Source organism: Musca autumnalis, unplaced genomic scaffold (assembly GCF_047663935.1).
Source record: "Musca autumnalis isolate F117 unplaced genomic scaffold, ASM4766393v1 scaffold_1, whole genome shotgun sequence".
Classification (NCBI taxonomy): Eukaryota; Metazoa; Arthropoda; class Insecta; order Diptera; family Muscidae; genus Musca; species Musca autumnalis.
Window position 1 is genome coordinate 307,832,257 of NW_027411644.1, and position 26,174 is coordinate 307,858,430.

Below are 26,174 nucleotides of genomic sequence, written 5' to 3' on the forward strand. Positions count from 1 at the left end.
TACCATGCCATTTGACGTTTTAAGCCATGGCTGCAGGGTGGCATTTCTCAGTGATTTTCATACCTGGCCTACCTCTACTTCATTGTACCATGGGAAATCTGGTAGATTTGGCTGGGTTTAGCAAATGAAACCTGATAATGTGCTAAATCCGGCTAATGAAGTCATATCTAAATTGGCTATAAGATTGATTTACATACAAATATGGTCTGTTCCAGAACTGCAAGAATCTACTAATTTTTAAAATTTTTTTCGATAACATAAAGGAAAAAATGTTATCGTAGTAAAAAATAGTAGCTTCTTGCAGGTTCTGGAACAGATCAATAGTAAGCAAATATATTTACTTTTTATATTTGCTTACAAAATATACTTACTTTTAATAAAAATAAAAGAATGGAAAAACAAATAAAAAGAATGGAAAAACCCCAATTAAAAAGATTGGCAAATAAAGACGCCGAAAATTTAATTTCGCCAAAAATAAACAAATTGGGCAAATAGGCTGAGAATTGTGAAGAGAATGTTCAAGAAGGTGATGAGCCAATACAAAATTTAAATGAACACAATTATCTATTTTAGGCAAAGAAATAAAATAAATAATATTTTTATATGTAACTTGGAGTAGTTTAATTTGCAATTTAATTATAATCGGCCCTAGGGCTTAAAATTGCATTCACTGAAAGAAATAAAATAAAAATAAATAAATAAACAATCTGAGATCTGTCTTTTTGCATCCAGTCGACTCAAAAAAAATTAATATACATACATATATTGGTGGGCTGACATTACCTTAGATAAGGAAATTAAATTAAACATTAATGATATTAATAAAAAAAATTATATTTTTAAGTTTTTGCCTTTTTAGGGGCGAAGGCCATTATTTGTGAGATTTAATTAATTTAATTAAAACTCCGTACACACTAGAGCTTTTTTGCCGGGTTAACCTTCTTTATGAGGATTTAGTTGACGTATACCTAATGGAATTGACATTTGAAACCCAAACCCACTGGGTTAACCCGGTTATATGTAAACGGCCTATAATCGAGCTTTTTATGACCTAAGGAGATTACATTGAAAAATTGATATCTAGCGAAGTCCTACACACACATCAACCACTATGCGACGATCGTTTCGTTAGCTGGTTAGGCTAACATCATCAGGCATATTAGATGTTGTTGCTAGACAATTTTCGGCATTTGGATTGCAATCTTGGATGCATAAATAGGAGCTCCAAATGGCGAAAATTGTCTAGCAACAACAACAACATCTATGGGTCTATCTTGTATTGCCACTAAACTTGAGTTGAGTTGTCAGTTGTCTGCGCGACTGAGACGAAATGTTGTACCATTAATGTCAACTCAACTGGGTGGTCGATAAACATGTTATCGATCAGTGTTTTTTTCAAACTAGTGACCTCTATTCGCCAAAAAAAAAACATTTTAAAAATAATTGCGCTTTGGATAACTCTTTTGTGTATTGTGGACAATATTTTAATATTTTGGCTGAGTTTTCGAGCAAATTTGGAAAACAACCCAAGATTGGAATATAACCTGCCCATTGAATCTTCGGATCGTCAAGTTTGATTTGCTGTCCCAAAAATGATAAGTTCGGTGGAATTATTTTTTGATGATGAAGAAAATGTACAGAACATTGCATCTATTAGAAGAAATTTGAGGGACAAGTCGAATCCATTGGAATTGCCATCTGCACTGACTTCAAAGTTACAGATCAACAGCAATACCCCCACTTTTAAAAGTGTGCGCAGCGTTGCGATTCTTTGAGGACGGAAGTTTCCAAAAGTCCCATGGCAATGATTTCAACAATTGCATGGCTCAATCTACATTGTCGAGAGTATTGAAGGAAGTTGTCCACTTGATAGTGGACAAATTGTGCCAAAATTGGATCGTTTCGAAGTTGACAGAGGAGGAAAAAAGACAAAATAAAAACCATTTTTATTCAAAAACGAAATTCCCTGGTGTAGTTGGCACATGTGGCACATGACATTATAGGTCCAAAGTAGGATGTTCGTCATTTGTACTTAAACTGAACCTACTGTATTTGTCACCAAATTCATTTGCAAAAGATTTGCTGCTGTCCGCTCCAAAGGCGATAAATTCACTTTTTGTCATTGACCATGTCGTTGAAGTTTATTTTATTTTGAGGCATTTTCTTTTTCAACTTTGCTCTAAAGTGAATCCAGACTCTGTCACTCTTCAGGTGTTCGTGTTGGAGGTTCATGGCTGTTTAAACTGTCCGAAATGGACCTCCACGCTTCATCCGCTGTGGCTTTGGTGTCACCAACACTCCCGAACTCCTCGGGCTAAGTTTGGATTTTCACTCAGTTTATCAATTAATATTTCGAACTGTTGCTTTGTCGTTATTTTCACCATATTGATACACAAAATTAATTAATGATGCAAAGAATCAATATTTGTTAACAAAATGTTTATTTTTCCTTCTATTTTACTTCTTGTTTCTTCGAAAATGTTCACTGCAACTGAAAATTGGTGGTTGCTGAAAAACAGCCGCTTCGTCAACTGAGATTCGCAACTTCAGTTGAGAGTTGCCATACGTGGATCAATTTTGACAACTGGCAACGCCACTCAACGATAATTGTTATCGATGATCGACCCCCTAATATGCCTGATGATGTTAGCCTAACCAGCTAACGAAACGATCGTCGCATAGTGGTTGATGTGTGTGTAGGACTTCGCTAGATATCAATTTTTCAATGTAATCTCCTTAGGTCATAAAAAGCTCGATTAATTAAATTAAAAAAATTATATGTTTGCGTAGTTCCATGGTTTAATAAGAAAGGTTAGCTAAAGCTTTCTGTCAATTTAATTTTTTTTTCCTTCACTGTTCCTAAAACGTCAAAAAATACCCTGTAGGAAGTGTGGGGGTCATGTGTTGACATGTCGCCACTTTGTCTACTAATATGGTGACAAAGTCAACACTTTGTCACCAGGTTGTCAACTATTGATACCTTTACCTTAATAAGAAGAAGCTTTGTGTATATTGCATCTTTTTTTAATTTTCTTAATTGTTTGGCGTAAAATAATTTTTGCGGTTGGTGAAAAAAGTGTTTTTGTAAAAATCAATAAAATATCGTGAAAACTGAAAGCATATATTTTCAATAACAAGTATGAGCAAAAGAAAATATAAAAGACATGTGAAAAATAAACAATTCTATAGCAAAGTACGAATTCTGAGGCGACTAACAACATATGTTGTGAAATTTACAATTAGACATTTTATGGAATCTTTAGAGAATATTGTGGAGCCTGACGAATAAATTGTCCCGTCTCGCTGGAAATGCTGAATGCAACTAAACATAATAATGAATTACAATGTTGAAGAATTATTTGGCAAAAATCGATTGTGAGATTTTTCCAATGTTATACAGCTGTAATAGGCAAGCAAATTTATAGACATATTTTTTATTTATGTTTATTTATACATGTTTATTCTTTTCAATTCCTAGATGTTATATCAACATTCAGCGAATCGCCTGATAAAACGTTAAGTGCAACAGAAGAAGAACTATTTTAAGCAGACAAGTCATTGGTGCGAATTGGCCAAGAAAATAAAACGAAACTTTTATTATTGATATGTTAAAATGTTTAAGCGGCCTTGAAAACATTGTCTTTATTTACTAATTTTTACTTATGTGGAATCTTTGGCTTAACCATTTAAAAAGATAAAAATACTGTAATACGCAATTTGTACATTTTTAGCATTTTCAATATTATGCCTGTTCGATAACTTTGCAAGTAAAAAGTTTTTGCAAGTTCTTGCAACTACTTGCAAGACTTCCCAATTCTCGTTTGCTGAACAAGTTTGTTATCGAACAGCATTTTGTAAAAGTTTGTGCAAATTTGTACAAACTTTTGGGTTATCGTACAGACCTATTATGTGTGTTCGTTTACTCAAAATTTGTACAAATTGTTACTGGATGTTGTTCGTTTACTCTACAGCAGGGTCGACCATCTGTATACTGCGGGCGCCCACTGAGTTGTCTTGCTTTTGCCATTCTCCCTCATTCACAGTGTGCGTGTGCAAAACATGACTGATAAACATCGTGTGTTTGTTGTTTTTTCAACTATACATAAACACTTGCTTCAGTTTGATGGTATTCTGTTGGGCGACGCTGCTCTACAGTACAATGCAAAAGACCTTAGTCGATTACAAGAAGTTTCTGGACTTGTACAAATTTGTACGAATTATTGAGTAAACGAACACACCTATTATTTGTTTTATTCTTTAATAAAATATAAGCTCTGTTCCAGAACTAAAAAGTTTTTACCATTTTTACCACTTTTACGCATTTTGCGTTCCCGTACACAAAATTTATATGAAAATCGTTTACGACTTTTACAACTTTTACGACTTTTACCACTTTATAAAGTACGGGAACAGGCCAATAGTATTTAAACAATTGTGTAGCTTCATCTTCTTATTAAACGTACTACATATATAGCTATTTTATCTATGAAAAGTTCCAAATAAGCTAAAAAATTTAGTATTGAAAATCTGGTACTATTGACCCACTACCTCCAATGTCTATACTGACTCACTACCTCAATTGTCTATACTGACTCACTACCTCCAATGTCTATACTGACTTACTACCTCCAATGTCAACACATGGTTCCTCAGGAACTACTGACTTACTATTGACATACTAGTTCCATTGTCAGTACTGATTTTCGAATGACACGTTCATACAAAATGTCTATAGGAAATTACATTAGTTGTCTACAGTTTGTCAGTAGTACTGTTGACAATGTCAGTAGTAAGTCAGTATAGATTCACTATTGACATTTCCTACAGGGTATACACAATGTGTGTATGTGTGTGTGCTGTTTGAATAAAATAATAGTTGTGTCTTTTTACTTTTTCAGTAATAATTATTCAGTAACTTCTTTTCAGAGAGTAAGAGAGATTTTATTCTTTGATGCGAAAATAGAGAAAAAAGTAAAAAGACAGCATTTAGTAAACTTTAGCAAGATAGCAGTTGATAACCAAAACAAAAACATTGGCGCCAATGCATGAAAGAAAAACTAACTCCAAAGCAATGAAAAAGTTCTTCAATTTTAAGCAAAATAAATAAAAAATAATTAATATATTAATAACATAATCAATAAATATAGTTGAATCGTAATATTTATAGCATTTTTCCACAAAAATAAGGTAAACATTGAGCAGCTGATCATTAGCAGATGATTTAAAAACAGCTGATCGAACTTGCTAAATGTTGCTGGGAAAAATTCTTTCAGCAACTTTTAGCAATTTCTCAGCAAACAACTGTCAAAATTGTTCTCTCACTTCGCTCTCTTTTACTGAACTTTTGTGTAAAAAGACAGCATTTAGTAACATTTCGTAATAATTGTTACAAATTATAACGTAAAAAGACACAGCTAATATGCCAAACAATTTTAAAAACAAACGAATTCAATGATTTTTAAAATTGATTTTAGAACATTTGTATGGAAGAAATTTGTCAGCTTTGCATTGAAACAAACATTTTAACATATCCACAACTTGATTATATGAAAAAACCTTGATACTTCATTCATTTTCGCGTTTTTTATAAAATGCTCAAAAATGGTATTGTAAACAAACCCACTTGTTGCTTTTTTGTTTACTAATTTTGACGTTTTAGGAATTCAGGAAAAACAAGGGTTCTACAGATTGTTTTCATTTAAATCTACCTCTTTACTTATACCATGCGTAGTTCTTTAGACAACAGCTACTTTTTTACACCACAAATCAACAATGTTACAAAATAACCTTTTTACCCCAGAAGAGTTTCAATATTCACCATCAAATAACATTGCAACTTGTAAGTAAACACTGATCATTTGATCAATAATATTCTTTATCTTTACTTAAAACATTTTATTTTCAGTGCAAAATGTGTACGCAACGCAACACGATAAAAGAATTTTAAATTTACTAATGGAAATGTGGATCTAATGGATCTAAAAAATTAATGAAGGAATTGAAGGAAAACACTAAGCGTCAAATTATAAAATTAACAGAAGAAGTTGTTGTCGTTAAATTAGAACCACGAAAATATCATGGCTCAGACCTAATAGGAGACGAACTTAATGACACCCAGAGCGACTTAAATGCGTTCGATACTTTGGTGCAGGAGGACGAAAAAATACTCAAACAATTTGTAAGTATTGAAAATGGCGACGTTTAGAAACTAACAAATTAACTAACTTAACTAATTAATCAATTAACTTAAAATATTCATACCAATTTCCTATTTCCAGAAAGAGTTTATTGCAAAAACCGGCGGTGATGGACCAGCGCAATTTCTTCGAGCTGCAATTCGCAAAGTTTTTTCTGATGATTTAGCCACATTATACAGCTGGAAGGGTACCAACTGCAAGCCCAGCGCAGAAAAGTGCTTTCTAATAACGACAATTAAAATTAAGTTCATATTTTTGGCTAAAATATAAATTGTTGGTAAAAAGGAACTTAAATATTTGGTTCCAGGTATTTGCTATCTTAAATATAAGATCAATGACTAGGAAATGAACGTCATTCTCCAAAAACATTTTGTGCACGCAAAAGATAGAGTCATGAAGAGAAAACGAATCGAATAAGGCTTGTTATTTTCCTTATTATCTTATTATTATAATCGTTATTATTATTATTTTTGTGGGTAATGCAAAAACTGAATTACAGAATTCCACTACAGGACGACAAAACTTTATTTAAATGTTCCTCCATTTTGATGGGGGTGGAGAACTCTCCGGTTCCGAACTTTGATTCTCACTTCCTGAGTCACTTCTATCCGTGTCACTTTCGGGTTGAGAACTAAGTTCCAACACCACAGAGTTTACAGAATGACTCACTCTGAATTTTTCCGGTTCTCTGTCAGCTGCAGAATTCGCTGATTTATCCACCTCACCAGCGAACCGGAAAAATGCAAGCAGTTGATACTTCTTGTTTGATTTGCACCACCTAAAGGATATAAATCTTTGCACATAACCGTTGACATGCACATATTTTTCTACGGTTGTATGCAGACAGAGATACCATTAGGTGGCGCCACAAACCTTCTATGGTGTTAGTGTGTCACCCAGTCTTTGGATCCACAAAATGGAGCGAATGATTTAGCTTGTGGTGAACATAGTCCTCGTCCTGTAAAGTGTCATATGCCTAAAAACGAACAATAAAATGCCAATAATGTAAGAAGCTTCAAACTCACCTTTCACAAATCGGAAACAATCACAGATCTAGGCCGGGTGTATTGCTTTATAAGGGGCAAGAACGTCTCTTTAGAACGATCTTGCACCGGAACTATGAAGCACTTGTTTGTTCCTCTTTCTATGCCTTCTGCAGCATGACCTCTATTGTACTTTTGTATTCCGATTTTTGACTCGTCTATCTCGACGATAATGCCAGGGCTACCAATTTCCACCTGCGTCTAGAATGAACTGTGGAGAACAACTTCCCTACAGAAGTTGCTCCAGTCCACTCCAGTGCGTTTGTCGATCTTTACTTTCTGCAATATGTCCATTGGAGGGCCACCCCTTCTAGGCCACATAAGGCAGAAAGTAATTATCTGACATGTGGACAATTCGCACCTGTTCAACAAAAGGGTAGTAACTCAAAATTTTGAAATTTTCACTTTTCAGCAAAAAACGATATACAATAACCAACTCCACCTACTGTAAAAATATCCCATTGTTTTATCAACTCTTTCATCAAAAAATACCATTAAGGCGCTCTTCATGTCTTCAGAGTAACTTCTATGTATCAACAAAAGAGACGTATTTCTAGTTGCGCCTACGTGTTTCAGGCATTTTCATCCCCATTTTTTCAACAATAGAGTAGTATTTCGAATTGTTCCTTGTTTCTTTTATTAATTGACGCCCATTTTTTCAGTTAAACAGGAGTAAGTCGAAATAATATCTCCACTAAAACAGGGAATTGTTTCAACAAAATGGTAGTAACTCGAAAATTGGTTAGAAATATAACAAAAAATTTAACGAAATAAAAAGAAATCCAGTGATGTAGTGTAGTGGACAAGATATCTTTACGATGACATAGATTTTTTGTATAATATACCTTTAACATTAACATAAATAGTTTTTTGCCTCTACTGAAAAAAAGGAAATTTTGAGTTACTACCCTTTTGTTGAACAGGTGCGAATTGTGAATGGTTAAAAAACGTTCCTTTTCGTAAGGAACGTTTGACATTGCAAACACCAGTATTGCGACCCATGAACTTTCTTTGGCACCTTAAAAATATTAAAAATACAATATAATAATTTCAAGATTACCTACATTCAAAACCACCCATCACTACAATTTTCAAATGGACACAACAGCAAATTATGCCCACGGCTTCATTTTAAAACGCCCTGGTAATGAATTAGGCCCCACTCCTGCAAATTAAGCAGCGCACATATTCCTTTAAAATCAAAAATTTGGTACAATTCCCATTTTTCTTTAAAACAAATTAATTTTAATTTTTCTTTAAAACAAATTAACTCATGTACGCACACTTTTAAATAAAGGTAATATTAAAAGTGATTTTCTAACTTGTTCTCTGTTTCTTAAAAAAAAATCCTTAATGGGTTTTGTAGTACTCATAGGTAGTCGTAACTACTTACAAATCCTCCTACTAACCCATTATTTTAACAAGGGCATGGCGCAATGAATAACTAGTTATTCTACGACCACTAGAATAACTAGTTTTTTATGGATACTGGAAGTAGAATAATAAGCTATAAAACATATGTATGTCAAGTAAATCCTCATAAAAAGGTTAACACGGCAAAAATCTATACGAATATGAACTTTGCATACTGTGTATACATATGTATATGTAGAGCATGGCGGAATAAGAAGGTGTTACATCGATAACAATATTCGGGTCATTTACCACACCAAACGTCAAAATATCGCATTACTGTGAATTGCTTGTTTACCTTTTGTATGTAATTTTATTCACAATAATGCATTTTGACAGCTAATGTGATAATCAGCTGCTTTTGTCGTTGCACCTGTATTATTGTGGCATGGTGTAGAGCCATTGATCGACCACTTATGGACTACGCGTCCCCAATGTATAGTCAGAGACATTCAATAGAGAAATTCCACACAGTCCAAAATATTGAGCTACGAATTGCCACTGGACGCCATTTGAAAGCCACGGAAGAACGTCTACACCATAAATCAATCAATATACAGTGAGTGCCAAAAATATTGACCTGTTTTTTGGGAAATATTTAGCAAAAATTTACAAAAACCGAATATTTTTGACGCATAGAAAACAGGGTTAACAAACTAGTCGTTGATATTATCGCTTATAGGGTTGCCGTGGATCCATGTTATATACATTTTTTAATAGCCACAGGACCAACATTTTATTATGTATTTGTTTTTTTTTGTTTATTGGGTATGTGCTTCTAAAATACTGATGTGTTATTATTGGTAAAAGAAAAAAACCGAATATTTTTGACACTCACTGTATGTATGTATATACTCTGCACACTGCAACATGTCATCAAGTGCAGCAAACTAGACCACGTCATCTGCAATCTACACAATCCCATGGCAGCGGGATTGTACCGGATTGACCCGGAACTACACAACATCATTGTTCCGGCCAGCGGCTGTCACCTCGGTGTACATACATATGTTTGTATTTGTTTCGTTTTTCTGTGTTGGGAGCAGTATATCCCAGAATGCCTGCTCCGAATCCTTTTGGTCCGTGCCGGGACGGAGGAAAACCCAGGACCAATATATTTGTGCTCGGTTTGTCACATCCGCATCTTCACCCACTTCCAGCCTTCGGTGAGATGCAATAGATGTCAGGAGTGGGTGCATCTAAGGGGTTGCTCTGGACTTGTCCACGTGAGGGACTATGTTGCTGCATGCTGTGTGAATACAGTCCCCAGTGAGTCGTCATCGGATTACGAAGCTCTCTCGTCGTCTGATTATGAGACTCTCCCGCAGTCCCCTCGACAACAACCACACATGCAGCCTTTAACACCAGCCGTTGTTGTCCCAATCCCGGAAAATGCATCCTTTTTGCAATTTAATTACAATGGACTCCGAGGTTAGATCGAGGAAATAGTAGATTTCATGAGTCGGAGGAATATTAAGGTCGCTACGGTGCAAGAAACCAAGCTCAACAACAACTTTAGCTTACAACGTGCTAAGGAAGGATCGCACCAGAAGTGGAGGTGGGGGATTGATTAGCTTTCCTATTGCACCAGTCTGTCAAATACAGACACATCTCGCTTGAGCCTGTCTCGTAATGACCCGTACTGCTATCCCCAGTCAGGTATGGAACTGCCGAGATAGAGTCGCTGAACATATACATCACGTCTCCATTAGCAGACCACCCGATTTCATTACCTCTCAACGCCGCACATTCGTCAATCATAAGAAAGCTGATTGGCCGGGTTTCAGAGAGTTCACCAATCACCGCTTCAGAGAACTGTCCAATCCTTCTGATGTTTGGGTAGCGGAAAGGACGTTCCGAGACATCAAACTTCCCAGCAGAAGCGACGGGATTAGCAAATGAGCGTGATGAGCTTCGCCGAACCAACCCCAATGACCCCAGAGTCAGGGAGCTGATACTGGAAGTTAACAGGCTGGTCGGCGAGCATAAGCGGAACAAGTGGTTAAATCATCTTAAGAAGAAGAAGGGAAGATAGGACCTCAGTCACGTTTGGAGACGTTACGATGACTGACCCGAAGAGGTGCGCAAGTTATTTCAATCGACAGTTTGTCGAGCACCCCGAGAGTGACACGGCGAAGAGAAGAGTATTACGTCGCATCAGATCTCTTACTGCCGAGGAGGAACCACCACAGTTTACAATGGATGATGTTGCCAATGCCATGAAGCAGCAGGATGAGCCGGGAGTGGAGTATCTCACTAAAGTTCTCAACTTGTCGCTATCCACCCTCATTGTTCTCGAAGCCTGGAAAATGAGCAGGGTGGTCCCACTACGAAAGCCCGACAAGGATGCCAGCAAAAGTGAATCGTACATGCCGATTCCGCTTTTGTCGCCTGTAGCAACGACCCTTGAGGCCTTAAGGCCTGCGTACATAAGCTGCCTTGCCTGATTGCCTTGCTTTCCTGCTTCATTTCTGACATAATAAAAATAAAAGAATAAAGAAGGCCGAGGAAATTTCGAACTGGGTTGCCCTTTTCTTTTTTATTCTTTTATCAGAAGCAAGCAAGGTAAGCAGGCAAGGCAGCTTATGTACTCACCCCTTTAGTCCTCCCCAGTATCAGAAATAGCTATCAAGTTGCCGATCATCATCCGTGGATTCCGTAAGCAGCACAGCACGACAACTGCGCTGCACGCCATTACCACACATATTTGTCAAGGACTCAAGAACAGTGATGGTGGCGCTTGACTTATCAAAAGCCTATGATACAGTCAGGCACTACACGCTATTTGAGGACATTGAGCAGACATCCCTCCGGCCAAGCTTGAAAAGTTGGATAGTCAATTATATTTGTGGGCGCCAGTCGTACGTGGAATTCAGGAACAAGAAGTCCAAACCCCGTAGAGTGAAACAGGGAGTTTGCCAAGGTGGGGTGATATCTCCGGAACTGTTTAACATCTACCTTTCCTGTATTCCGCCCACTCCAGACGGCATCGAGATCGTAACGTATGCGGATGATTGCAAGATCCTGGCGTCGGGTACCTATCCTGATGACATCTGTGAGAGACTGAACAACTATTTAACCGATCTTACCACATTTTTCCATTCGAGGAATATGCAGATTTCCGCCACAAAATCAACAGACACTCTGTTCACCACATGGACAGTGCAGTTTGGAAGAGAATTGAATGTCGTGGTCGACAGTAGCAGAATTTCGGCCACAAACTAACCCAAAATTTTAGAGGTCACATTCGACACTACTTTCACGCCGTGCGCGCACGCCTCAGCTATCTGTGACAAACTGAAAAATAGGAACAAGGTCCTTAAGTCCGTAGCCGGCAGCACTTGGGGTGCAGATAAAGAAACCTTGTTGACCACATATAACGCGATAGGTCGGTCTGTGGTAAACTATGCAGCGCCAGTCTGGTCCCCGAGATTATGTGATACGAATTGAAAAAAGATTCAAACTTGTCAGAATGCCGCCCTGAGAACAGCAACAGGGTGCCTCCTCAAATCTTCAGTGGACCATCTGCATGACGAGGCAAAGATTCTTCCAGTAAAGCAACACAATGAGATGCTTTCGTTGCAGTACCTGCTTGGATGTTACCGTGTGAGCCAACCCAATCACCATCTTCTGGGTAGGCCCGACACATTCAGGCAGATTAGGAAGGATATCCATGCTCTATAGGGAGAGGTCCAACGATACAGGAGAGAACCCCTAGATCAACAAGCATATCAAGCAGGTTTAAGTAGTATTCATACGGATGCAGTTGCCAAGGCCTTAAGCAATTATAGTGTGAATAAAGTCCTCGAAATACATCCCCCATCTATTGCAGGTGAGGAGCGTCAAGACAAACTAGAGTAGTTTTGGCTCAACTACGCTCTGGATATTGCAGTCGGCTAAATTCTTATTGGGCGGAAATCGACCGCGCCGTGCAAGACATCTGCCCAGTATGTGGCATAGGCCCGCACGACACAAAACACCTTTTCAACTGCCCAGCCAAACCTACTCATCTAACTCCAGTGGATCTGTTGTTACATCCCATCGAAGCAGCCACTTTCCTGGAACTGGAGATAGACCCAGAGCCAGATTGAACAGAATAACAAACATAACAAACACTGTTACAACAACAACAACCTCATTTACACATTGTGCTTACGACATGGTGGAATAAGAAGGTGTTTCATCAAATCATACCAAACTTCAAAATTGTTCACAATAAAGCATTACTGTGAATTGCTTGTTTACCTTTTGTGTGTGATTTTATTCACAATAATGCATTTTGACAACTAATGTGATAATCAGCTGTTTTTTCCCGTTGTACCTGTATTATTGTGTCATGGCTTAAGAGCCCCCTTCGAAATAAATGTCCCCATAAGACGAGGGCATGATGAAATTAAAAGGTGGCGTAAAACGGCCAGCTGATTGGTTTCAATCTGTCAAATATTTTGTTATTGTGAATAAATTGTATGAAAACGTAAACAAACATTTTGACATATTGAAGAATTTTCGGCCAAAATAGAGTTGTTGTTGTGCTACTTACGTGACCTGTTAAATAGATCTTGGACGAGGGCATCTAGGAAACTGACATTCAAAAGGCGTTGCAGCAAACGCCCACCATTTTACCTTGTAAGATGCCCGTAACTCTGCAATCCCTCGAATCGAAAACAAAAAAATTTTCAGAGTTTTTTGTAGTAGTTTTATTGATCAACTTAATTTATTGGATATGTTGTTTAATCCAATGGACATAATGGGAGACCTTGGTGTAGACACCTGTATATGGAGCAATTGTGCAGGGTTTTCTACTCCATGAAACAATACCCAATTGAATGTTGCCGTTGTACAAGAGAGGACCGCCAGAGTCGCCGGAACATTGTCCCTTGCCACCTTCATCGACACCACCGCAAATGTGATGATCAGGATTGGTCTGATAGTTGTGTCTTTCCTGACATTCGGCATCAGAATAGATTTTCAAATTGACTTCTTGTAAAGTGGTTTGAATTGAACCGCCAGTCTGTAAATATAAAAAAATAGATAATTTGCTCTTAGTTTTTTGCTTAAGGTGAGTATTTTTTTATTGATAATCAGTTTCAGTTTGATTTCATGTCTGATATAATTTTTCACCATAGATTTATCAGATTTTCCCACCTGTGCAGGGAACGTATCAATTATCAAATATTTGCCAGTCACACATTTATGGATCGTAAACCTCGTTACGCTTCTTATAATAAATTAGCGACGGGTGGTGAGTGGTTTGTAAAGGTCTATAAATTCTATTTAGGTTTATCGGCTTGTAAATTAAGTGCGTCATTGAATTGTAGACAAGTTTGCTGATAATATTGTTTTATATGCTTAGAGTTTTGAGATTGCGGCACAATATGCGTTATAAACAGTAGCGTTTTAAAGATTTTTTTGGGCTGACCAAAGACGACAATGAACGTTGAGTTTTTAAAGGTCAAACTTTTTCGTACGATAGGACAAAGGGTTTTACTGTGGAACAAAAAAAGTCTTCTAAAAGACAACTACCTCTTCTGATAGAGGAGCGTATACTCTTATCATAGAATGGTCTTCTATAGAAAAGTAAACGGTTTGCCTTCTAGGAGACCAACTAGACTTATGGGTACATTACACTATAGGTTTTCTACATATATGTATTTTGTCACTTTGGTTGTACTAATCCACACACAAGATGATGTCATACCCGTGAAAAACATATAGTGTAATGTAGCTATTACGAATATAGGGAACTGGGCTATGTTCCGTACTTTTTAATGGTAAATGTTGCTAAACAGCGAACTATCATAAATTAGCTCAACATACACATTTTTTCAAAATGTACGGAAACGGAAAAATAGCAAAAAAAAAAAAATGAAAACACTTGAACAAATGTTGGCGTAGCCTGAGAAGCCGGCAAACATGTTGCGCATTTGGCTCGCCCAAATTTGTCGTGTAAACGTTTCTAAAGAGAAAGGTGTACTCAGCACAAATTTTAGCTTCGTTCCAGAACTAAAAAGTTTTTACACATTTTGAACATTTTTCCCCGAAATGCGTACCCGTACACCAAAAAAGTTGCAAAATGTTCACTTATCTTTGAACAAAAATGGCGCTGAATGGCTCTCTCTTTAGAAACTTTTTACACGACAAATTTGAGCGAAAAAAAATGTGCTACATGTGTGCCGGCTTCCGATTGGCTGACACGCCGACATTGACATTTGTTTTTGTTTTTTGACGTTTCTCCCATTTTTCCGTCCCCTTCCCAAGTGGAATGAATAGCCCTGTTCCTTTACGTTCAAGAATCTTCAAGTTTTACAACTTTTTACTCGAAAAGCGTTCCTTTACTTCAGACACAATACAATTCATATGGGAGCAGTTTTCAACTTTTACTACTTTTGCCGGTTTTACCATTTTCAGAAGTAAAGGAACAGACCAAATAAAGAAAAAAAAAAATATTTTCATTAGGCAATTTTCTTTGCGACAATTGTCAGTTTGTGGTTACCATATGCCTCACCTCTCTCTCTAACAAACTGACAATTGCCACAAGGAAAATTGCCTAACATATGGTCTGTTCCTTTACTTTTTAAAATGGTAAAACCGGCAAGAGTAGCAAAAGTTGTGAACTGCTCTCATATGAATTGTGTGGTGTCAGAAGTAAAGGAACGCTTTTCGAGTAAAAAGTGGTAAAACTTGAAGATTCTTGCACGTAAAGGAACAGAGCTATAAATATGAACTAACTGCCATGGTACAATAATACAGGTAGCATTATCATGCCAGCTGATGGTAACATAATGTGTCAATTGCATTGAATTGGTGTCAAATTTTGACATCTTATGTTGCCAACAATTGCCGATGCGGCTACCTGTGTATTTGTACCATGCTAACTGCAATGCCTAAATACGACTGTATTCGAAAAACGTATGAGGTGAAAAAATTAGAACACATGTATTCTTATGAGAACTACCGAAATACGTCGAGCGTATACTTTTTTAAGTTGAACATTTCCAACTTTGACAGAACGTACGATATGTTATTGTATGTATGTGTTTTGTATTTTGAAAACAAAAGCCCAACAAAACATGAAATACAATTTATTGAAAATGAAAAATGTTTGTTTTACGAATGAAAACATTTAAAAAAGTTTCTGTCGCGGTTTTTGTGTTTTTAATGGGATTTCGGATTCAACGTATTTGGGTAATACGGACGCTCAGAGAGGGTTGTGTGGTAGGTAGGTGAATATTTTTTGTACGTCACGACTTAAATTAGGTATAGCTGTTATACAACAAATTATTATATAGAACAATATAAGGTAACAGCAATACCCAGCTGACTGACATTTTATATATTTATTTATACGTTTGATGTATAATAGGGATATATATTTTTTGAGGAAAAATGTATCATTTAAAAAAAATATATATCAATGACATGCAACCTCCTTCAAGTTCAAACGACTTGCCGCACACTAAAACACCGCTTATAGAGGCGGTACAAAATTTGTTCATAAGTGTGGTAAGTTGTTAGCTTTGAAAAAAATAAAGCCCTAATTATCATGTGGTTTTTTGATTACAAAAACAAAAAATTGAAACAGTTCTCCTCTTCAATGAATTTTTGCAAGAATTCTACTTTCTGCGAGAAATTATGCATTTAGTGGAATGACATGTCCCTGGCCACACTAGAGTAATTTCTATGAAATGTTGACATGAAACTTTGCATTTTTTGGGAAAAATGCATAATTTCAAGAAATTAGTGTACACGGTTTCATGTGTTCTGCAATTTTGCATTGTTGCAATATTCGTATGAAACAAACAGACCGTTTTATTTTACATTTTCTTTTACTTTCATGTCAAAATTTCAGTGAAATTAGTCTTAGTGTGGCCCGGGACCATGGAAACATTCGAATTGAAAATGTTTTTCAGAATAGTCAACTTTGAAAAATAGTAGTTTTTTTTTTAAATTCCAATAATTTATAGACATTCGTTTAAAAATCAAAAAGACCAAAAGATCTTCTGACAGAAGACCAAGATATTTTTTGGTAGAAGCCCTAGAATCCGGTAGAAGGAACTAACGCCATGTTTTTGTAACTATTTTTTGTTCTTTCGTCTGTATTCGTAATAATTTGGGCATCCATAGCTCAGCCCCTAGATTACATACAGTCCTAATTCTTCGTAGACACGTTCTACATATGTATAGTTAAAAATTCCTCATTTAAAAATCAACGTTCCACATTTGCGCTAAGGCGTGTAAATAGAGATAATAGGAATAGTTGACCAAAAGACCTACTCATAGAGGACCAAGAAATCTTCACATGAAAGACCAACATGTCTAGTCACAGAACACGACATCAAAGGGTATGCTAAAAGAAGACCAAAGGCCATTTAATGAAAGACTAAAAAGTCTTCTGTTAGAAGGCTGAAAGGGTTTTACGTAGAAGGTCAAACCGTCTTCACATAGAATACCAAAATGTCTACTCACAGAAGGCGTACTACTCGTATCTGCTAATAGAAGAAAAAAAACTATTGTCATAGAGGACCAAAAGGTCTACTCATAAAAGATCAAAATATCTTGTCATAGAAGACTGAAAGGTCTTCTCATAGAAGACTGAAATGTTTTCTTATAGAAGTCCAAAATGTCTACAGGTCTGCTAATAAAAGACCAAAAGAAGGCTGCAATGTCTTTTCAAGAAGACTGCAAAGTCTTCTCATAGACGACCAAAAAGTTTACTCATACAAAAACCAAAAGATCTGGAAATAGAAGACCAAATGCTCTACTCTTAGCACACCAAAAGGTCTGCTAATAGAAGACCAAAAGGTCATAGAAGACTGAAAGATCTTCTAATTGAATACTGCATGATCTTCTCATAGAAAAACCAGAGGTCTTCTAATAGACCTAAAGGACTGCTAAAAGAAGACCAAAATGTCTGCTAAAAGAAGTCCAAAAGTTCTTCACATAGATGACTGAAAGGTCTTCTAATAGAAGACCAAAAAGTCTGTTAATGGAAGACCAAAAGTTCTCATAGAAGGTCAAAGGTCTTCTTATAGAAGACTGAAAGGTCTTCCCATAGAAGATTGAAAGGCCTTCCCATAGAAGTCTGAAATAAAAGACCAAAAGATCTGATAATAGAAGATCAAAAGGTTTTCTCACAGAAGACAATAGAAGAACAAAAGTCTGCTCATACAACAATAAATCGTCTTCACATGGAAGACCAAAAGTCTTCTAATAGGAATCCAAAAGGTCTTCTCATAGAACACAAAAAAGTCTTCTCATAGAAGACCGAAAGGTCTTCTCATACAGGACAACAATTTTTTACTAGAAGACCAAAGGCTTTATCCTAATGCTCACGTAGGAACAGGTTTATTTTCTAATAAAGACAGTGAATGCCTTGGTGAGGATTGTGTGTGTAGAGAAGAGAGATATTATTTAGTTAAACAGGGATCTATTTTTAACGCAGTCCACTTCAAAAAGATAAACATGGGGTAAGCAGGACCGCCTTATTGTAGGAGGTCGTTAGAAAAAAAATTAGATTAGAATTTCCATTACCACATGTGGTAAGTCTGAGTTGGATTACTGTTTAGCAAGTTTGCTTGCCACATGCTGATGCGTTCTTACACATTTCTGCAATCTGTCTCTCTCTAACACACATGAATTGTGAGGGGTCACACGCATACAACACCGAGAGCGAAAATTTCGCTCTCTCCACAAACATCATATGCGTTAATGCATTGCTAAAATTAATAATCATTGAAACAAGCGACATCACAACCTTCTTCATCGACTGCTGAGCGAAGACTAAATGGTGGTTGTTCTGTTATTATTCCCATCAAGGACACGTGAGCCCCTGTCAACTGTCAATTCCGTTGTGTATACGTCAAATGAAATCCCTTCTGAAATCCATTGCATTTCATTTGACGTTTAAGCAATGGAATTGATAGTTGAAATCGAGTGTATTTCGTAAATATAAACCTAGCATAAGTTAGGTTAAGTCATATTGTAATACTTAGTTCTTAAAGGCAGCGGCACATACGGTCCGTTGAACGTCGCGTTACAACACCCACATGAACAAACTTGACTAATAGTACGTCTATATACAACCGGATTTAACAAACCCACTGGGTTATGTTAATTCCCTTAGTATACTTCAAATTAATCCTCATTAAGAAGGTTAACCCTGCAAAAAGCTATAATATAAACATGGCCTTACACATTTTTCATATGGTTGTTGTTTTCAACGCGCAACGCGTCACACAACCGACCGTATGTATTTGACTATTAAGAATATTTTTACTAGGCGCTTACACCAGACAGTTTGTCTTCAAATACAACTCTGATTTACTAACACATACATACATTTGTCAGCTGTCTTCCAGCTGCCCATCATTTTAGCACAGACAAATTTTTGACATTGTTGTTAAAATATGTGAGATGACAATTGAAATGTGTTGAAAACAAAAGAACATGAACAAAAACAAAATATGTGAACGGAAAACAAAAAATGATGATTTTCATTCATAATTTTACAACTTTTTTTGCAGTTGTCGGGACGTCACACAGGCAAGGTTTCTTTTGACAATCAATACATGAACTCAACTGTCCTGTCATGTGTAAACGGGTTAGATAAAATAAAAAATCGTGCAGATAATGCATTCAACAAGGAAAGACGTGTGTTCACTGTTTAATTAGAAAGGATGGGTAAAGCTTTCTGTCACTTTAAATTAAAAAAAATTTTGGAGTGTTCCTAAAACTTCAAAACAAAGAACACAATCTGTGTATGCACTGCTTGAATAATACTATGTTTACAGTTGAAATCGAGTGGATTTCGTAAATGTAAACATAGTATAATTTTTTATAAAATGCCCAAAAAGTGTTATACACAAACCCACTTGTTGCTTTTGTGTTTAGTAATTTTGAAGTATTAAGAATTCAGGAAAAACCAGGGTTCTATAAATTGTTTTCATCTAGATCTACCTCTTTACTTATATAATGCGTGAGTTCTTTCCTAAGCTAGATACCAGTTTATCACCTCGAAGGCCGAATGAACTTCTCACAAATGATCAAAATGTCTTTTATTAGAATTCAAAATGATCCTCTCATGGAAGACCGAAAGAAATACATCTCTAATTAAAATAATGTCTGTTCCAGAACTTGCAAGAATCTATAAATTTTTCCTTTATGATATCGAAAAAATATGTAGTAAAAATTAGTCGATTCTTGCAGTTCTGGAACAGACCAGTAGTTTAATTTTTTACTTCTTTTGTTCTCTCCAACTTACCTCATTCAAACCCCAACCGGCCAAAACACCAGGAACACCCTCAAGTTGTTGAGGAATTTCGAAGTAGGGTTCAGGCAAATTAACTGGAGCCAATGTCTTATAGTTGAATACAAATGCACCGTGCAATTCCAACAACGCAATATCATTGGCATAGGAATTCGAGGGATCATAGCCTTCATGCATAATAATGCGTTTGACAGGAATCACATTATCACCGTTGGAACTGATGAAAGTTGAGGCAAATTGTATTGAAATTTGTGCAGCAGTACGTCCATCGACACAATGGGCAGCTGATAAAATCCATTTGGGAGCAATAATAGAACTACCGCACGAGTGAGAACCGGTTGGGCCACGCAGCGATACCATAAAGGGATATTTACTGATATCCGTAGAGGTACCATTGACAACACGTCCCTCGGGGAAGCAGTGTACGCTGGCGATCACTGACAACAGTAAGACGATCAACGCCGTTTTCGACAACATTTTCCGGTTATGTACTAAACGCTTTTCAGCAAATGGCGCCGCTTTTATATGGAAAACGTAAAAACCGTTTTGATTGGAAATCTTATCGCAGTAACGATCGAAGCTTTTTTTAATCTTTCGACTTCTTTTTTCATGTTTTCTTTGCTATGCAGGATTATTGTTTAAATGTTGGTATTGTATTTCTTCAATGGCTAACTCTAAAGTCTTTGACTTTTTTTGGTTGCCCATATTAGAAGTGTGGAACTACTTACTACAAACTCAGAACATTGTTCGACGTGATTAGATAACGCTCCTACTGCTTTAATAAATTGCAAAGCTTAATGTGAATTTATTTATTTTATCGCTACTAAATATTAAATCTCGGAAAAGATTTACGGTATTTGTTTCACGAAATCAATCTGAATATCAATATTGGGAAATTTTTTTGTGTGAAATTTGTTATTGTTTTTGTGTTTAATCTGATTCTACTGAGCTTTGACCTTTTAATTTTAAAATATTTAAAATATCTAGGAGCAATGGAAGACAGTATAAACCTGATGAAGATTTACGATTGATAAAACTGATTGATGCATCAAGTTTTACAAAAAATTTGGTTATATGATCTGATTTTTTCCTCTATCAGGACAACGCCGTTAAAGACTAGTCTAATGTGGGGCAAGCCTGGCTAATACAGGACTTTCCATATATCATGAAATTGTTTGTACATACTCTAGACATAAGCGGTAATGATTTTTCAAAAGTTCAAAAATCCCACGGCGGCCGGTTCTATGCACCGGATTGCCTCGGAGGAATTTTCGACCAGGGGCCAACACCTTAACAATTATGTGTTTGTAATTCATCCCAGAATGCTTGCTCCGAGCTCTTTTGGTCCGCGCCGGGATAGAGATGAACCCTGGGCCAGTATGGATCTGTTCAGATCTGCATCCAGCACCTGTCAGTATCGGTGAGATGTAATGGATGTAGGGAATGGGTGCATTTCCGGGAGTTCTCTGGCCTTAGTCGCACCCGGGATTGCAGCGATAGGTATGTTGCAGCTTGCCGCGTCGACTTCGTCATCGTCGGAATACGAGACGCCCCCCCTCTCCCAAACAACAAACGCAGCATCTAACACCAAAAGTTGTTGTTCTACGGCCCGGATATGCATCATTCCTGCAATTCAATTGCAACGACCTCCGCAATAAGGTTAGCAAAATTGTGGACTTTATGAGTTTGAAAAACATCATTGTCGCCGCGTTCCAGGAAACAAAGCTCATCACCACCTATAGCTTGCAACGTTGTGATGGTTACAACGTTTTTCGGAAGGATCGCGCAAGAAGCGGAGGAGGAGGACTTGCCTTCCTAATACGCCAATCTGCCCAGTACAGACCTACATATCTCACTTGAGATTGACTCTATTGACTCATGCTTAGAATGTATGTAGCAGTAAAGTGTGGTACAGCCGAGGTATAGCTGCTTAATGTGTACATACCCCCGATAAATAGCTATGCTCGGCGTTGTGTGACCCAAATTAGTTCGCTTTTAGAGGGCAATAACCGTCTGGTGATAGGGGACTTCAATACTCATCATGAGCTTTCTCATTCCGTCCTAGAAATCACCAGAGGGTTACAGCGCTGGCCGAGAAAATTAATAGCTCCACGTTTTGCACGCTGAATGAAGACGCTCCTTCGAGGATTAGAGGAGATTGCCACAGCTCGCCAGATATGACGTATGCTGGCAACCCCTCATTGTCATTGGCTAGAACCACTTCCCTATCATCCTCTCCGTAAATAGACCACCGATTTCATACCCTGTGAACCCCGTACTTTCCTGAACCACGGGAAAGCTGATTGGCAAGGATTCAGAGATTTTATCAATCAATGCCTCAAAATCACTCTCGAATCCGGGAAAGAAGGAGGACAGAACGGCTATTACTGACAACGGCGTGAGTGAGTGATAGGGTGAAAAGGAGTGTGCGTGCTATGCCGTATAAGAAGAGTCCTCCCAGCCGAGAAGGTACTGCCACAATTTACGATGGGCGATGTTGCAGATGTCATCCAAAACCCGAGGCTATTTTCCAGTTGCCCAACATGAACATGAAAATCGGAAAATGCTTAGTACTACATCAGCATTAGACGTCATATCCACACATACCAGTAGCGGACTGAACCAGAACAGTGTGACGGCGAAAATCCCTACGCTCATTTTTGCTTACACCTCTTATAAATAGTGTTGTTATTGTAGTAACAAACTTCTGGTAAACAAGTTACCGTTAAGGGGTGATTACATAAGCTGCCTTGCCTGCTTACCTTACTTGCTTCTGATAAAATAATAAAAAAGAAAAGGGCAACCCAGTTCGAAATTTGCTCGGCCTGCTTAATTCTTTTATTTTTATTATGTCAGAAATGAAGCAGGAAAGCAAGGCAATCAGGCAAGGCAGCTTATGTACGCAGGCCCTTACTCCTTCGTAAGATCCCAATGCATTATCACAACAGCTTCACTGCCATTGGTGGAGACGGTCACTTGTTATGTTGTTGTGATAACCAATCCAAGTAAACAAGTTCCCGTTACTCCATCATGAAACATGTGGTGGAGACAGGTATAAAAAGGGCGAACAAAACTCGAATTGGGACAGCCAGTACGAGACCACGAACGTGAACACATCTTTCTGCGGTAAGTAGTTTATTCAGAAGATTAGCCTTGGACATCCTTAGAGTACTTATCCAGGTCTATAAGTCGGGAATCCTTGCATATTATTTGATCCTTGTGTATCCTTTTATCCTTGCACATCCTTTTATCCTTGTAGTGCTTGAATACTTATTAAGGTCTCTTGCAGCCGTAGCTTTGAATATCCTTGTATTGCTTGAGTACTTATTAAGGTCTCTTGCAGCCGTAGCGTTGAATATCCTTGTAGTGCTTGAGTACTTATTAAGGTCTCTTGCAACCGTAGCCTTGAATATCCTTGTAGTGCTTGAGTACTTATTAAGATCTCTTGCAGCCGTAGTCTTGAATATCCTTGTAGTGCTTGAGTACTTATTAAGATCTTTTGCAGCCGTAGCTTTGAATATCCTTGTAATGCTTGAGTACTTATTAAGGTCTCTTGCAGCCGTAGCTTTGAATATCCTTGTAGTGCTTGAGTACTTATTAAGGTCTCTTGCAGCCGTAGCTTTGAATATCCTTGTAGTGCTTGAGTACTTATTAAGGTCTCTTGCAGCCGTAGCTTTCAATACCCCTGTAGTGCTTGAGTATTTATTAAGGTCTCTTGCAGCGGTAGCAGTGTATTTATCCCGGTCTATGGTCTACCAATCCCCGATATTCCTGACTTATCGAGTACTTATACAGATATCGAAATGAAGAACATGTTGGCTTAGAACCCCAGTGAGGACTGAAGACCGAAGTATAGTTTCTTTATATTAAGTAGGTTAAGTGACGTAGGGGATGGAAGATACCAAGGAACGGTCCTGACCGGTTTTAACATGGCAAAGCCCAGGATTTATCTTGGTCCCTCTTTCATCCCAAGTGGACACTGACCTCCCCGTGGTGTCACCTGGGGAACTGCCTTTAACACCCGTTAAAGGTAGTGAGCTAACATGTGCCGCGCGTTCACCCATAAGAACGTTAAAAACTTGGGTTTGGGCGTCGGGTTAGTAACCCTCCCCTAGAAAAAACAGCCTACTATGAAAAAACGAAAGAAAAGAAAAACAAACCCCTCTAAAGTTGACGAACCCCGCAAACGTTTTAAGGACCATGATCTGCGAATCTGCACCTGGAATGTTCGCACTCTTTATAGAGAAGGTGCAGTCTTCGCATTGGCAGACGTACTTGAAAAGTACAAGACCGATATTACTGCCATACAGGAAATACGATGGATTGGGAAAGGCGTCACAACAACACCTAAAGGTGACGCACTGTATTATAGCTGCCATGACGTAAAGCATGAGTTTGGTTGTGGATTCGTAGTTAGTCGGAGACTAAAACATCTTGTATCCAGCTTCACTCCAGTGAATGAAAGACTTGCTGCAATTCGAATAAAAGCTAAATTCTTCAACATCAGCTTTATTTGCGCTCATGCTCCCACTGAAGAAAAGGACGAACAGACCAAAGATATATTTTACGAGTGCTTAGAAGAAACATATGACCGTTGCCCTGCCCATGACATTAAAATCATTCTAGGCGATTTTAATGCCAAAATTGGAAAGGAGAATATCTTTGGCCCAACAGTCGGGAAATTCAGTCTCCACAGTGAAACATCTGACAATGGTATGAGACTGATAGACTTTGCAGCTGCAAAAAACATGGTAGTTAGCAGTACCAGATTTAATCATCTCGATATTCATAAGGGCACCTGGCTGTCTCCAGATCAGAAAACAAGAAACCAAATTGATCATGTTGTGATAGATGGAAGACATTCATCGAGCGTGTTGGATGTACGATCGTTCCGAGGCGCAAACATTGATTCGGACCACTACCTTGTTGCAGCAAAGGTACGCACCCGCTTAAACGTAGCAAACAAAGTACGAGCAGACACAACACGAAAGTTAGACATCGGTAAGCTGCAATCACAACAGATAGCCACAGCATATTCCACTCAACTAGCCCAATTGCTTAATCAAAGCCCTCCTCATCCCGATAACATATCAGCGCAATGGCAAAGCATTGCCCACTCCATGCAAACAGCCGCAAAATCCATACTTGGATACCAGAGACCTCCACCAAGGAATCCATGGTATGATGAGGAGTGTCGTGCTGCCACCGAAGAGAAAAATGCGGCATATAAGGCTACTTTACAATCCGTAGCAACGCGTAGCGCACGAGAGAGATACAGGGAGAAAAGGAGAGAGGAGAAACGTCTTTTCCGCAGGAAAAAGAGAGAGATGGAAAAGCGGGAGTGTGAAAAAATCGAGATGTACAGGAGCCAGAATGAAGTCCGAAAATTCTACCAAAGAGTCAAGCATCAAACTGATGGCTTTGGTACAGGCACATCCTCCTGTAGAGACCAGCAAGGTAATTTGGTAACTGATACAGATAGTATACTCAGGATATGGAAAGAACATTTTTCAAATCTGTTGGTATCCAATAGCAGCGAAGAAGACGAAGATACCACAGTCCCAATCCCAGAAGATGGTATTGAATGTATACTGCCCAGCCAAGATGAGGTAAAGACAGCAATAAATCGGCTGAAGAATAATAAGGCAGCAGGGGCCGATGGCTTACCAGCCGAGCTGTTCAAAACCGGAGGCGACACGCTGATAAGGTGTATTCATCAGCTAGTTAGCACCATCTGGCAGGAAGAACGAGTACCCGACGATTGGAACCTGAGTATCCTGTGCCCCGTCCACAAGAAGGGAGATAAGACTGTATGCTCTAACTATAGGGGCATAAGTCTACTCCCTATTGCCTACAAGATCGTGTCAGGGATATTGTGCGAACGACTAAAGCCAATGGTCAACGAGATTATTGGACCATACCAATGCGGCTTTAGACCTGGCAAGTCCACCATTGACCAGATATTTACCCTGCGGCAAATCCTGGAGAAGACCCAAGAGATGCAGATCGACACCTACCACCTTTTTGTCGATTATAAAGCAGCCTTCGACAGTCCGCTGCGCTCAAAGGTATTCCAAGCCATGTCTGAATTTGGTATTCCCGCAAAGCTCATCCGGCTTTGTAAAATGACTTTAACTGACACGAGGTCCTCAGTTAAAATAGGAAAGAACCTCTCCGAAGAGTTTGGTACCAAAAGAGGTTTCAGACAAGGAGACAGCCTTTCGTGTGACCTCTTCAACATCCTGCTAGAAAAGG

General features: G+C 38.0%; 1 protein-coding gene and 1 long non-coding RNA gene across 5 annotated transcripts; one reads left to right on the forward strand and one right to left on the reverse strand.

The window, feature by feature from the left end:
• The first annotated feature begins 2,881 nt into the window (after positions 1 to 2,881).
• Positions 2,882 to 8,553, forward strand: LOC141389914 (uncharacterized). 4 transcript variants are annotated; one of them, XR_012409216.1, is made up of 6 exons: positions 2,882 to 3,137; positions 3,264 to 3,409; positions 3,479 to 5,604; positions 5,660 to 5,839; positions 5,906 to 6,178; positions 6,279 to 8,553. It is a non-coding gene; the product is annotated as an uncharacterized lncRNA (long non-coding RNA). The 4 variants fall into 4 exon arrangements; XR_012409215.1 differs by having other exon boundaries at positions 2,958 to 3,409; positions 3,479 to 3,561; positions 5,475 to 5,604; XR_012409213.1 differs by having other exon boundaries at positions 2,958 to 3,409.
• A 4,773-nt stretch (positions 8,554 to 13,326) lies between these two features.
• LOC141391417 (chymotrypsin-1-like) lies at positions 13,327 to 20,409 on the reverse strand. Its single transcript, XM_073964313.1, has 2 exons — positions 19,914 to 20,409; positions 13,327 to 13,664 (listed from the first exon to the last, which is right to left on the reverse strand). Exons 1-2 carry the CDS (start codon positions 20,394 to 20,396, stop codon positions 13,368 to 13,370), a joined length of 780 nt encoding a protein of 259 aa, XP_073820414.1. The 5' UTR covers positions 20,397 to 20,409; the 3' UTR covers positions 13,327 to 13,367.
• Positions 20,410 to 26,174: the final 5,765 nt, after the last annotated feature.